General features: G+C 43.6%; 1 protein-coding gene across 3 annotated transcripts in view; it reads right to left on the minus strand.

Moving 5' to 3' along the window:
• The window catches only part of COL22A1 (collagen type XXII alpha 1 chain), a 395,576-nt gene that overhangs the window by 230,869 nt on the left and 148,919 nt on the right, over positions 1–15,788 (minus strand). For all 3 annotated transcript variants that reach the window (XM_056522812.1, XM_056522815.1, XM_056522813.1), the window contains 4 exons: positions 14,945–15,058; positions 13,600–13,644; positions 12,279–12,341; positions 11,831–11,869 (listed from right to left, as the gene is read on the minus strand). In XM_056522812.1, coding sequence (XP_056378787.1) covers positions 11,831–11,869; positions 12,279–12,341; positions 13,600–13,644; positions 14,945–15,058 — 261 coding nt within the window. The remainder of the gene's footprint in view (positions 1–11,830; positions 11,870–12,278; positions 12,342–13,599; positions 13,645–14,944; positions 15,059–15,788) is intronic.

Here is a 15,788-nt window from a genome sequence, read left to right on the forward strand (position 1 = left end):
CGTACCTGAACAGGTAACACTAGTCTCCTCCTACCGAGGATGACGTCATAGGAGCGCCCAGATAAAGGATGCGCTCAGACAGACACGAGGTGAGGCCCGAAGAAGCGGTTTTAACCGCGAAACGAGCTCGTAGCTGTCTCCGCTCAGCTCCGGCTGCAGCGATCTCTCCGTATCATCTCCCGTACAGCGGCCGGCCGTACATGGACTAACTCAGTGACACAGCGCTAGAAGGGTGAGTGCAGAAGCAACCTTTTTCTCATTTTGCTATTTTGGACATTGTTCTCTCCTGCTTTTTTGCACCACCCCGCTCCATACCTCCGACATCCCCTGTTACAGTGTACACACTCCCGGATATTGTGGGTGACCGCGGTGCGGTCCTATCTCTCTATCTCCTCTCCACATTATAGTAGTTATATTCTTGTATATAGGAGCAGTATTATAGTAGTTATACTCTTGTATATAGGAGCAGTATTATAGTAGTTATATTCTTGTATATAGGGGGAAGTATTATAGTAGTTATATTCTTGTATATAGGAGCAGTATTATAGTAGTTATATTCTTGTATATAGGAGCAGTATTGTAGTAGTTATATTCTTGTATATAGGGGCAGTATTATAGTAGTTATATTCTTGTATATAGGGGCAGTATTATAGTAGTTATATTCTTGTATATAGGAGCAGTATAATAGTAGTAATATTCTTCTATATAGAAGCAGTATTATAGTAGTTATATTCTTGTATATAGGAGCAGTATTATAGTAGTTATATTCTTGTATATAGGAGCAGTATTATAGTAGTTATATTCTTCTATATAGAAGCAGTATTATAGTAGGTATATTCTTGTATATAGGGGCAGTATTATAGTAGTTGTATTCTTGTATATAGGAGCCCAACCCTATATAAGTAGTAGTTAGCTACACATGGGTCATTTCTTTCCTAGCAGCCTCCCAGTCTGACTGGGAGAGCATGGTAAGTGAGCCATTACACCCTGTTCACACTGGTGTGGTGCTGTGCGGTGTCCGTTACTGCCGTGGCGCCGTGTCTGCGGGGGGGTGCGGCCCATAGACTGGTTTGAGTGGCATTGGGGCCGCTCTGCCGGTGGGGCGCTCCCCACTGTGGGCATTGGTGTCGCGGCGGTGGTGGTCGCCGCTCGGTGCTGCGCCATTTTATGCTAGGGACGTTAGGGACCCACTCAAAATAGGTGGCCTTGACGTGGCGAGTGGGCTTGTACTTTTTGATCAAAAATGTATACTAACAACCTGTTAGTTTTTGATATTATGCTGAGAAGCAATCAGATCATTATACAAGATTGTAGATGTGCACCATGTCTGTTTTTCTACCCGAATTCACATTGTGATTTCTATCCCCTCTTTTTTTTGTTTGAACATGTTGTCTGCACTCTTCCCCACCCCCTCAGCCCAACCCTATATAAGTAGTAGTTAGCTACACATGGGTCATTTCTTTCCTAGCAGCCTCCCAGTCTGACTGGGAGAGCATGGTAAGTGAGCCATTACACCCTGTTCACACTGGTGTGGTGCTGTGCGGTGTCCGTTACTGCCGTGGCGCCGTGTCTGCGGGGGGGTGCGGCCCATAGACTGGTTTGAGTGGCATTGGGGCCGCTCTGCCGGTGGGGCGCTCCCCACTGTGGGCATTGGTGTCGCGGCGGTGGTGGTCGCCGCTCGGTGCTGCGCCATTTTATGCTAGGGACGTTAGGGACCCACTCAAAATAGGTGGCCTTGACGTGGCGAGTGGGCTTGTACTTTTTGATCAAAAATGTATACTAACAACCTGTTAGTTTTTGATATTATGCTGAGAAGCAATCAGATCATTATACAAGATTGTAGATGTGCACCATGTCTGTTTTTCTACCCGAATTCACATTGTGATTTCTATCCCCTCTTTTTTTTTGTTTGAACATGTTGTCTGCACTCTTCCCCACCCCCTCAGCCCAACCCTATATAAGTAGTAGTTAGCTACACATGGGTCATTTCTTTCCTAGCAGCCTCCCAGTCTGACTGGGAGAGCATGGTAAGTGAGCCATTACACCCTGTTCACACTGGTGTGGTGCTGTGCGGTGTCCGTTACTGCCGTGGCGCCGTGTCTGCGGGGGGGTGCGGCCCATAGACTGGTTTGAGTGGCATTGGGGCCGCTCTGCCGGTGGGGCGCTCCCCACTGTGGGCATTGGTGTCGCGGCGGTGGTGGTCGCCGCTCGGTGCTGCGCCATTTTATGCTAGGGACGTTAGGGACCCACTCAAAATAGGTGGCCTTGACGTGGCGAGTGGGCTTGTACTTTTTGATCAAAAATGTATACTAACAACCTGTTAGTTTTTGATATTATGCTGAGAAGCAATCAGATCATTATACAAGATTGTAGATGTGCACCATGTCTGTTTTTCTACCCGAATTCACATTGTGATTTCTATCCCCTCTTTTTTTTGTTTGAACATGTTGTCTGCACTCTTCTCCACCCCCTCAGCCCAACCCTATATAAGTAGTAGTTAGCTACACATGGGTCATTTCTTTCCTAGCAGCCTCCCAGTCTGACTGGGAGAGCATGGTAAGTGAGCCATTACACCCTGTTCACACTGGTGTGGTGCTGTGCGGTGTCCGTTACTGCCGTGGCGCCGTGTCTGCGGGGGGGGTGCGGCCCATAGACTGGTTTGAGTGGCATTGGGGCCGCTCTGCCGGTGGGGCGCTCCCCACTGTGGGCATTGGTGTCGCGGCGGTGGTGGTCGCCGCTCGGTGCTGCGCCATTTTATGCTAGGGACGTTAGGGACCCACTCAAAATAGGTGGCCTTGACGTGGCGAGTGGGCTTGTACTTTTTGATCAAAAATGTATACTAACAACCTGTTAGTTTTTGATATTATGCTGAGAAGCAATCAGATCATTATACAAGATTGTAGATGTGCACCATGTCTGTTTTTCTACCCGAATTCACATTATAGTAGTTATATTCTTGTATATAGAAGCAGTATTATAGTAGTTATATTCCTGTATATAGGAGCAGTATTACAGTAGTTATATTCTTGTATATAGGGGTAGTATTATAGTAGTTATATTCTTGTATATAGGAACAGTATTATAGTAGTTATATTCTTGTATATAGAAGGCAGTATTATAGTAGTTATATTCTTGTATATAGGAGCAGTATTATAGTAGTTATATTCTTGTATATAGGAGCAGTATTATAGTAGTTATATTCTTGTATATAGGAGGCAGTATTATAGTAGTTATATTCTTGTATATAGGAGCAGTATTTTAGTAATTATATTCTTGTACACAGGGGGCAGTATTATAGTAGATTTATTCTTGTGCATATAAAGCAGTATTATAGTAGTTATATTCCCATATGCTTTTATGAAACTACTGTATGTTGTTGGTAAGTTAGCAGTGAGCACCATCTCTCTGGTTTTCTCTGTGCCACAAATCTTGGCAGCAGACAGGTCAATCTTTAGAATTATCGGCTTTTGTGACATATTTTTTATCTTCTCGATCATTTGAAGATCATTCTCTGATTTATAGACTATTTCCACTAAATGTAGAATTTCCGACCTGAACTCCTCATAACATTTCATAATCTCAAGGCTGCTAATGAGTGAAATATGAGGCCGGCAGTCAACTATTTTTTTTGGTTCTGGAGTTGGGAACTCAGGATATAAACCTTGCAATGGTCCCTATTTTTCTAACATCCAATAATGTGTAATGTCCATCGCTCCAACTTCACTGAGGGAGAATATTAATGCAGCTAAACACTAAATTAATATTGTGGGGTTCTCTCTTTAACCCTTTTACTCAACAGCCTGTTTTGACCTTAATGACCAGGGCAAATTTTCTAAATCTGACATGCGTCCACTTATTTGGTAATAACTTTGGAACGCTTTTACTTATGAAAGCGATTCTGAGATAGTTTTTTTCGTGACATGTTTGTAAGTCACCGCTTTCTGTGAACCGTAACTTTTTCATTTTTTCACTGACCCAATTGTGTGAGGATTTTATTTTATTTTTTTGCGGGACATGTTGATGTATTTGGGAGGACTATTTTTGGGGTGTATGTATCTCCCTCCCACCCAGCAGTCGCGCCACCTGTTGAAGCACAGACACACTCACTTTCTACATCTGACTAGTGATGTAATGTCTCGGGCCGCACTGCAACCTGGGAAAAGCCTGAGACAACACTTATTTTGTATGCTGCTAAAAACGAACATCCGGGGCAGAGATTACATAGGAATTGCAAGACCAACCATCAACACAGGTACAGACACTATATTATGAACTACACTAACTTTACAGCCTCTGTATAATTAAATACAAATCCTGGAATACCCCTTTAACCCCTTAACGACGCAGGACGTATATCTACGTCCTGCGCCGGCTCCCGCGATATGAAGCGGGATCGCGCCGCGATCCCGCATCATATCGCGTGGGTCCCGGCGCTAATCAACGGCCGGGACCCGCGGCTAATACCACACATCGCCGATCGCGGCGATGTGCGGTATTAACCCTTTAGAAGCGGCGGTCAAAGCTGACCGCCGCTTCTAAAGTGAAACTGAAAGTATCCCGGCTGCTCAGTAGGGCTGTTCGGTACCGCCGCGGTGAAATCGCGGCATCCCGAACAGCTGATCGGACACCGGGAGGGCTCTTACCTGCCTCCTCGGTGTCTGATCGGCGAATGACTGCTCCGTGCCTGAGATCCAGGCAGGAGCAGTCAAGCGCCGATAATGTTGATCACAGGCGTGTTAATACACGCCTGTGATCAGGATGAGAGATCAGTGTGTGCAGTGTTATAGGTCCCTATGGGACCTATAACACTGCAAAAAAAAGTAAAAAAAAAGTGTTAATAAAGGTAATTTAACCCCTTCCCTAATAAAAGTTTGAATCACCCCCCTTTTCCCATAAAAAAAATAAAACAGTGTAAAAAAATAAATAAATAAACATATGTGGTATCGCCGCGTGCGTAAATGTCCGAACTATAAAAATATATTATTAATTAAGCCGTACGGTCAATGGCGTTCGCACAAAAAAATTCCAAAGTCCAAAAAAGCGTATTTTTATAACATTAAAAAATGAATAAAACATTAAAAAATGAATAAAAAGTGATCAAAAAGTCAGATCAAAACAAAAATCATACAAATAAAAACTTCAGATCACGGCGCAAAAAATTAGTCCTCATACCGCCATGTACGTGGAAAAATAAAAAAGTTATAGGGGTCAGAAGATGACATTTTTAAACATATAAATTTTCCTGCATGTAGTTATGATTTTTTCCAGAAGTGCGACAAAATCAAACCTATATAAGTAGGGTATCATTTTAACCGTATGGACCTACAGAATAATGATAAGGTGTAATTTTTACCGAAATATGCACTGCGTAGAAACGGAAGCCCCCAAAAGTTACAAAATGGGTTTTTTTTTTCGATTTTGTCGCACAATGATTTTTTTTTCTGCTTCGCCGTGCATTTTTGGGTAAAATGACTAATGTCACTGCAAAGTAGAATTGGCGACGCAAAAAATAAGCCATAATATGGATTTTTAGGTGGAAAATTGAAAGAGTTATGATTTTTAAAAGGTAAGGAGGAAAAAACGAAAGTGCAAAAATGGAAAAACCCTGAGTCCTTAAGGGGTTAAGATTCTTATCTCTTGGGCAGTGTAAAGAGGGCTTACAAAGAGCTTCACTTTCTCTGGGGGACCAGTGACATTCTGCATAATACAAGCAACATACTGATGTAAAAGGACACTTTGTAATGCTTAGTATTGTCAGAGGTGGCGCTGCAGGAAAACTGATTACCTACTGACAGGTTTCCCCAGCCGATCACTAGAGGTCCCAGCAGGAGGACACTTTATGATCTGCTCATTGTTGAGGGACTCTTTTAACAAGTAGGGGTTGATCAAAATTAAGAACCCAGCAAAGCTCTAAATAACTCAGAAAGTTCTTATCCTTTTCTTAAAGTATATTCCAGGATTTTTTTTTATTTGACTATGCTACAAGAGTTCTACAGTTAGTGTAGTTCATAATATAGTATCTGTACCTGTGTGTGACAGTGGTCCCTCAATTCTTATGTAATTTTTGCCCAATATTTATATTTAACGGCATACAGAATTACTCAGGTATCAGGATTTCCCAGGTTGCAGTGTGCTGAGACGTGACATCACTAGTCAGATAATCAAAGGGAGACTGTCCTGCTTCAACTGGTGGAGTGACCGCTTGGTAGGAGAGAGATTATTTTACAACAGCTGTAGTAGGCACCTTGATTAGAAAACACTGATCTTTTGAATGGATGCAGCTCATTTGTTCTGCAATGGGTGGGGTGGCTGATATGTGGGAGGGAGGAATGTGACCTCAAACTTACAAGCATAAAACTGTGGGACGTGTAGCTTGAGAAGCAAACCCGTCAAAAAATACCCAGTTCACAAAAAGATAGCCTGGCAGGTATGTACTAAAATCACCTTATGGTGGATAACCGTATGATAGACTACCTTAAAGGGGTTATCCAGGAAAAAACTTATATATATATATATATATATATATATATATATATATACATATCTATCAACTGGCTCCAGAAAGTTAAACAGATTTGTAAATTACTTCTTTTAAAAAAATCTTAATCCTTTCAGTACTTATGAGCTTCTGAAGTTAAGGTTGTTCTTTTCTGTGCTCTCTGATGACACGTGTCTCGGCAACCGCCCAGTTTAGAAGAGGTTTGCTATGGGGATTTGCTTCTAAACTGGGCGTTTCCCGAGACACGTGTCATCAGTTCCCAATGCTGGTGTCGGGAGCTCGTGATGTCATAGTCCCGTCCCCTCATGGCATCACGCCCCGCCCCCTCAATGCAAGTCTATGGGAGGGGGCATGACGGCTGTCACGCCCCCTCCCATAGACTTGCATTGAGTTGGCGGGGCGTGCCATCATGAGGGGCGGGGCTATAACGTCACAAGCTCCCGGCTCCAGCATTGGGTACTGTTTGTTCTAAAATCTGAGCAGCAGAGTACTCCTTTAAAGGGGTATTCCAGGAAAAAACTTTTATCTATATATCAACTGGCTCCAGAAAGTTAAACAGATTTGTAAATTACTTCTATTAAAAAATCTTAATCCTTTCAGTACTTATGAGCTTCTGAAGTTAAGGTTGTTCTTTTCTGTCTAAGTGCTCTCTGATGACACGTGTCTCGGGAAACGCCCAGTTTAGAAGCAAATCCCCATAGCAAACCTCTTCTAAACTGGGCGGTTCCAGAGACACGTGTCATCAGAGAGTACAGAAAAGAACAAACTTAACTTCAGAAGCTCATAAGTACTGAAAGGATTAAGATTTTTTAATAGAAGTAATTTACAAATCTGTTTAACTTTCTGGAGCCAGTTAATATATATATATAAATATATATATATATATATATATATATATATATATATATATATATATATAAGTTTTTTCCTGGAATACCCCTTTAAAGGGGTACTCTGCTGCTCAGATTTTAGAACAAACAGTTCCCAATGCTGGAGCCGGGAGCTTGTGACGTTATAGCCCCGCCCCTCATGATGGCACACCCCGCCAACTCAATGCAAGTCTATGGGAGGGGCGTGGCAGCCGTCACGCCCCCTCCCATAGACTTGCATTGAGGGTGCGGGACGTGATGCCATGAGGGGATGGGACTATGACATCACGAGCTCAAAACAAACAGCTTGTTCCAAACGCTGAGCAGCGGAGTACCCCTTTAATCATTTCTGGCTTTAAAGTATTAATTGGGGCCCAGATGTTGTGTAATGTCTTATTTAAGTGTTTAAGTCAATTTATAAATAAACCCATCTTAAGGTGATCCACTTTTTTTTTTCCCTCTGAAATATTTCCAATCCTTGATGTGAACATGTCGTACACTTCATTATGTGGCGGGTCTATGATTTACCCCAGGCCCTATTTGTAAATTAAATTCTGAAACATGACTTATGTTGTTTAGAGTCAGAGGCAACATTATTTAGTGTTTATTTCTGCCTCTCACGACGCATCAATCACCGTTTCCCCAAAATAAATGACTTTGTAAGTTTGAGACTTAGAATAATGTTCGATGTAAATGCTAATATTGTCGCTTATCTAATGGATGGCTGAAAATAAATGGAAATAAACTGGGGTTTGTTTTTCTCCTATGGGATAATTTACAAAAAACTTAAACTACTCTACTGCCGGGTCCAGCACATGTTAACTGAGCGGCGGGGCATACATACCTTCTGAGAAGAGAACCTTCTCTTGTACAGATCCAAATTGGCCATCAAATCGGAATTAAAGCCAAAAGCCTATCCAAGTAAAACCTCTTACTACTAATTCTAAGACAAGTAATGGGATATAGTTAGCGAGTTTGCATCCATCAACATATCGGTTATAAAGACCAGGGGCAAAGCTATAAAGAGTGCAAAGGTTGTAGACACAGCCCAACCCATAGTGGGTGGGGCTAGTAAATGGAGCACTTCGTAAGTGGGGCTAATAGGTGGAGTATCTCTTAGGTGGGGCTAGTTAGAGGAGCACCTTCTAGGTTGGGCTAGTAAGTGGAGCACCTTCTAGGTTGGGCTAGTAAGTGGAGCACTTTATAGGTGGGGCAAGTAAGTGGAGTACTTCATAGGTGGGGCTAGTAAGTGGAGCACCTTGTAAGTGGGGCTAGTAAGTGAAACACTTTGTAGGTGGGGCTATTAAGTGGAGCACTTTAAAGGTGTTGCTAGTAGGTGGAGTACCTCATAGGTGGGGCTAGAAGGTGAAGCACTTCATAGGTGGGGCTAGTAGGTGGAGTACCTCGTAGGTGGGGCTAGATAGTGAAGCACTTCTTAGGTGGGGCTAGTAGGTGGAGTACCTAATAGGTGGGGCTAGTAAGTGGAGCTATTCATAGGTGGGGCTAGTAAGTGGAGCACTTTGTAGGTGGGGCTAGTAAGTGGAGCTATTCATAGGTGGGGCTAGTAAGTGGAGCACTTTGTAGGTGGGGCTAGTAAGTGAAGTACCTCATAGGTGAGGGTTGGAAAGCAGAGCACCTTGTAGATGGGATAAGTGAAGCACCTAATAGGGGAAGTACCTAATAGGTGGGGCTAGAAAGTGAAACATTTTGTAGGTGGAGAACCTCATAGGTGGAGCTAGTAAGGGGAGCACATTGTAGGTGGGACTTTCTGCTACATAGACAAAATGGGGCAACTTCTAGGTAGCAAAAGCTGACTCCTTTTTCTAATTCTGGAAATAACTTATTGTTATGTTTCTTTAAATATATATATATATATATATATATATATATATATATATAATTTTTTTTGTATTTTTTTTTTTTTGTATCCTAAACCGTATGTAAAAAAATACCATCCTTGTCAGATTCCTCTTCAATACCGTGTGTCTTTTTTGATGGACTGGACATCCTTGGCTTAACAGTTGAGTATAAAATTCAGACAACTTTATTACAAATTTGTTTGACAAAATATGTAACATATTCAAATGTGTTAGGAAAAAAATGTAACGTAAAAATAATTTTCTAAATAGCTGTTAATTGGTTGCAGGTGCGAGAGTTTATTTGCAAGAAACTTGGTAAAAATATCTTTGCAATTAATCCAAACAGGTGTACGTTTTCTGTTTGTTCTATGAGATTCTTCAGGTCTATAAATAAGAATTTCGCAGCAATATAATGTAATATCTGAGAGGGACGGAATTTGGGGATTGTGAAGCTTATTTTATTTATTTTTTTGCTTGGGTAATGCAGCTTGTCAGGAACAGGCGCATTTAAAGGAGTAGTGCAGGGAAAAATAACTTATCCCCTATCCAAAGAATAGGGAATAAGTTATAGATTGCGGTGGTCCCTCCGCTGGGACCCTCCGCGATCTCCTGAACGGGGCCCGGCAGTCTGCTGGAAGGGGGTGTGCCAATCCCCACACGGATTAGAAGCCGACACGACCCCTCCATGCATTCTATAGAGATACATGAAGAGGGCGTGTCGGCCACAGCATCCTGCAGCGGTCAGAACGGCTGCTTCCAGCAGACTGCCGGGGCCCCGTTCAGGAGATCGCGGGGGGGGGGGGGGGGGAGGTCCCCACGGTCGTATCCCCCACAAACTATATCTTATCCCCTATCCTTTGAATAGGGGATAAGTTATTTTTCACTGCACTACTCCTTTAACTATTTTTCATCAAGCTGTTTGGGAAGCATTTATCACTAAGGAGTAACCCCACGAAGCGCGTAAAACATTTGTGTTCTTATTAACTTGACGTCATCCTGTAAAAGTTTAATGGATCGTAAATATAGCATGAAGTTTTAATACAGACACTCCGGGTGAACGCTGGATGTCTTTCATCTTGTTCTCACTGCAGAAATGTGACCATTACAGTATAAAATACTTAAGCACCTAATCTATAATATGGTCCAGTATTCTTGCTAATACGACAGCAACCAAAATAGTCCAAGTGCTGGGTTTGCTTAAAGGGAAACTGACAGCTGGTTTACCCACACACAACCCAATACACAGGGTTATAGTGCGGGTGACCCGGATTAAAACAATGAATCACTTACCATGATTGGTGGTCTCGTGCCAGAATTATAGACCCTTTGCTAATATGCTAATGCTGTCCTTTGCACAATGTCTTTACTTAGTTGTCCTGATGAAGTTAGAGCATATGCCAACATTATGCTCTGTGTACCTGCATTATTACTTTGGCTTGTGATCTGACTGCTCTCTTACTTTGTGATTCTGTACTGCGCTGCTATTTTCGTTTTGTCTGACATCTCTTAACATCTTGACAACTCTTAATCTGTCTGTTTGTTCATTCCCTGTGGTTTGTGATTACTTCTTGGTCTGTGTCTGTTTAACCCACTGTGTCCTGACCTGCTCCCTGGCCTCTACTCTGTTTGTTTTATTGGTTCTGACATTGCTACACCCTGTACCTTACTCAGAGTAGGGACAGTCACCAAGTTTGGGGTTTGTTGCTAAGGGTGGATCATCAAGTAGGCAGGGTCAAGCCTTGTGGGTAGACTAGGGCTGCACTTACCCTTGCCGCATGTGACACTAAGGTTTTACAATTGGCGCATTTTACAATGTGTGCTCAGTTTACACCCCCTCTGAGGTGGTGTGGTAAATACCTGTTTGTTTGTTTGTTTGTTTGTTTGGGCGCAAATTTTTTTGCCATGATTTAATCCCCACCCTTGCCCAATCCTTTTTTCCTAAGACCAGACCTCATTATAAACATTCGGCAAGAAGGGCGCTAAGGAGTCAATTTTAAATGTGTGTTGAGCCACTTTTGCAACCAAACTGGTGCAAAGTATCGATCAAAAATGGTGAATTCAGTTTTTAATATCCCCCAATGTGCGTAGCTCTGTTATCTATACTCAGATGTCACCTTTCACTGTACTGTGATGATAAGGAGGATGCTGCTGGGAAGGGATCTGTACAGAACAGGAAGTCTCAGCTTAGGATCGGTTCACACGGCTGTTCGCATCCCACCCGTTAGGGTCCGATCTGCTTTTTTTTTTCCTGAGACGATCGAACTCTAAAACGGTTCAGATACAAATGGCTACTACTGGGTCATGACGGACTCCATTCATTTGCATGGGGTCCGTAGGTGACCCGGTAATTTTACAAGATGTTAGCGGAGAAAAAACTAGTGATTGCACTATTTTTTCCCCAGCTAAACTCATGTCCTTCTGGCCAGATTGCTGACAGAACTCCGAACAGCAGAGTCCGACCATGATATGAATGAGGCCTTAGTTTTAGAGCCTAGTGGCCAGAATGGAAACTGCAAGATTTTCAGGATTATTTTGAAAATATAGAGAGTGAAATGGACAATTAGAAAAAACATATCACCAGAAATTCTTAAAATATGTCTCACCTGATCACCTTTCTCCCCTTTAGTTGAAATGACTCTTCCCTATAATATAAAGAGACAGAGAGCTCAGAGATCTCAATATATACATCTAATCCATATTTATTGTTAGCAGTTCATACTTACCAGGGGTCATACCTATAGAGCAGTGTTTCCCAGCCAGTGTGCCTCCAGCTGTTGCAAAACTACAACTCTCGGCATGCCCGGACAGCCTTTGGCAGTCCGGGTATGCCGGGAGTTGTAGTTTTGCAACAGCTGGAGGCACAATGGTTGAGCAACACTGCTATAGAGGGTGGAGAGGTGGCAGACGCACCACTGATTCTGGTAGATAGGACAAGTAGGTGGCCTGTCTCTCTTGCAGTGGGTCACAAAAGCTCCAAGTTATATTTCCAGGAGTAGTTTGGGATAATGGGAGGTGGGTGGGGATTAAAAAAAAAAAAGTACGAATACTTACAACTTCACCTTTCTCTCCTTTAGGACCTGCAGGTCCAAGTGGCCCAGGATTGCCAGTGTCACCCTTTTAAAACATTTGGTGAAAAAAAAATCTAATGTTAATAGATAATAGGAATTTCAAAGATTATCGTGTACATGGGAAATTGTTATTTTTGAGGTGGCTGTTTATTACTTGACTAGCAGAGTACGTGGCATTGCCTGGTCTTCCTACCTAAACCTTGTGGGACAGGAAAATCAATAATTACACTCTGGTCCTCATATGCCGTCCTCATATCCCAACCTTATATTTCGTCCTCATATCCCCTTCTCATATCCCGACCTCATATCCCGTCCTCATATCCTGTCCTCATATCCCGTCCTCACTTCTTGTCCACATATCCCGTCCTCATATCCCGTCCTCATATCCCGTCCTCATATCCTGTCCGCATATCCCGACCTCACAACCCATCATCATATCCCATTCTCATATCCCATCCTCATATCTCATCCTTATATCCGGTCCTCATATTACAACCTTATATCTCGACCTCATATCCCGACCTCATATCCCGACCTCATATCCCGACCTCATATCCCGACCTCATATCCCGACCTCATATCCCGACCTCATATCCCGACCTCATATCCCGACCTCATATCCCGACCTCATATCCTGTCCTTATATCCCATCCTCATATCCCGACCTCATTTCCCATCCTCATATCCTGTCCTCACTTCTTGTCCTCACTTTCTGTCCACATATCCCGTCCTCATATCCCGACCTCACAACCCATCCTCATATCCCATCCTCATATCCCATCCTCATATCCCATCCTCATATCCCGTCCTCTTATCCTGTCCTCATATCCCGTCCTCATATCTCATACCCCATCCTTATATCCGGTCCTCATATCCCGACCTTATATCCAGTCCTCATATCCCGTCCTCATATCCCGTCCTCATATCCCGTCCTCATATCCCGTCCTCATATCCCGTCCTCATATCCCGTCCTCATATCCCGTCCTCATATCCCGTCCAGATATCCCATCCTCATATCCCGTCCTCAGATTCCGACCTCATATCCCGTCCTCACATCCTGTCCTCATATCCCAACTTCATATCCCGTCCTCAGATTACGACCTCATATCCCATCCTCACATCCCGACTTCATTTCCTACATTTTACAACTTTCCCAGACCCCAGAATATCTTCCTCTGCTGAATTCTGGATCTTGGAAATGATGTATTATCCAGCAGAGTTGTGTGTGTGACTAATAATGCAGTTGATGTTGAGGTCTCACATATTGGAGTCCAGAATAAATGGTTTGTAGCAGTCGTACTCACCTTTGGGCCCATTGGGCCTATAGGTCCTGGAAGGCCGATATCCCCCTAAACACAAAGAACAGACTAATAAGTAGATGTAATATATTACACTGTTATTCCCAAGGTGCCTGTCTCTGACCCTAACCTGAGCTTTGTTTTTTCTATGAGAGTTAATTGCCTTCCTCTGTAATGAACTAGTCACATCAACAGCCTCAGCCAACCAGGGAAGGCAGCATATCCTCCACCCTGGTCTACCCAGACAGTGAGGGGCCGTAAGCTAGTGAATCTGGTCTTGGCTAGCAGTGTAAGATGATCTCTTCTGTATCCTCCTGCTCCCACACCTTTAAAGGGGTACTCCGCCCCTAGACATCTTATCCCCTATCCAAAGGATAGGGGATAAGATGTCAGATTGCTGGGGACCCCGGCAATCTCCCTGCTGCACCCGGCGTTCGCTTAGAGTGTCGGGTGCAGCACCAGAGGCTCTGGACATCACGGCCATGCCCCCTCAATGCAAGTCTATGGGAGGGGGCATGACGCCACTGGGAACTGCCGCAATCTCTCCTGATGACTGGGGATGCATGGGCAGAATGCTCGGGACGTCACACCCCTACCACATCTATCCCTTGTGTCCACCCAGGCGGTAACCCTGCAAAAGGAACCCCATCTGTGAAGAATCTAACTAGTGTCAGCCATCTCCTATCCAGTGTATCCAGTCAGGGTTAAGTCCTGACTCAAGTCAGTCCAGAGTGGCTCCATAAGTACTGCAAGTCCCAGAAATCCCAGTAAACTGCGATTGTGGCTTGGACTCCAGACTGATACATTGTACATAGCTAGTCCTGCTATCAGCTGACAAGTGATACAATTGTATCCAGTCTAGACAATGCTCTGTGAGCTAAACATCCTGGACTCCAGACTGATACATTGTACATAGCTAGTCCTGCTCTCAGATGAGAAGTGATACAATTGTATCCAGTCTAGACAATGCTCTGTGAGCTAAGCATCCTGGACCCGACTGATACATTGTACACAACTAGTCCTGTTCTCAGCTGAGAAGTGATACAATTGTATCCAGTCTAGACAATGCTCTGTGAGCTAAACATCCTGGACTCCAGACTGATACATTGTACATAGCTAGTCCTGCTCTCAGATGAGAAGTGATACAATTGTATCAAGTCTAGACAATGCTCTGTGAGCTAAACATCCTGGACTGAGTGGTAAACAGCTGATTCCTAGAAATGGCTGCATGAACCAGCAATCCACCAACATCAATGCTCGATTATAGATCGACTCCGTCTAACACGGCCCTAAGTGTACACTAATATCCTAGAGAGACACATATGTACACACAATCTCTGTAGTCACTTACCTTCTCTCCAAAGGGGCAGTGTGAGCAGTTTAGGGAGCTTGCTGTTCCTCTCTGTTCCGCCACAGTGGGGGTTGTGACAACAGGTGGCGGTTCGGTGACCACAGTGACCACACACTGCATGGAACAGAAATGGTAGAATCATCATGGTTGGCGTCCAACAACAATCATTTTATTGGTGAATAGAAAACGACCTCCTGATATCTGCTACAGGAGGAAACATGGAGGGCATGGGCTGGATTGTTACCTTTGCCATCGGTGCCAAGTCTGCCTGTTCTCACCAAATGAATAGTAAGCTGATTTTTCCAAAACATTTTTGTCTCCTTTTCTTTGGAGATACCATTGGGTGCGACATTTCATTTTTTTGTTGCCATCCCTAAGGGGAATCTTTTGGTGACTTCTATTCTGCACAGTCCAGTGACCCACTCCTCACCGGTGGCTATGCCGCCCAAGAATATTGCCCTTCCCATGTCCCCTGAACTCATCAATCTTGTCTTTTGACAACATCTCAGATCATCCCTAGTAGTTTTTCCTGGACTGTCCTCCTGATATTCTGCTATCCTGACTATCCTGTACTCATCTGTTCTACACCACTTGCCCCACAATCTCTGCTTCTGCCACCAATCAGACTATTTTTAGGATTAGTAACCATGAAATAGTTAATGAACATGAAGGTTCCTTAGACTAAGGCTAGGTTCACACTGCAGAATTTCTGGGCAGAATTTCTGCCGGAGATTGAGCCGGCGGCGCTAGGACCGAGCAGACTGCATTTCCGCCCCCAATGCATTTCTGGGTGGATCTTTTGGGAGATCTGCTCAGAAATGCATTGCCGTCTATGGGGACGGCA

Source organism: Hyla sarda, chromosome 5, assembly GCF_029499605.1.
Source record: "Hyla sarda isolate aHylSar1 chromosome 5, aHylSar1.hap1, whole genome shotgun sequence".
In the NCBI taxonomy this organism is placed as follows: domain Eukaryota; kingdom Metazoa; phylum Chordata; class Amphibia; order Anura; family Hylidae; genus Hyla; species Hyla sarda.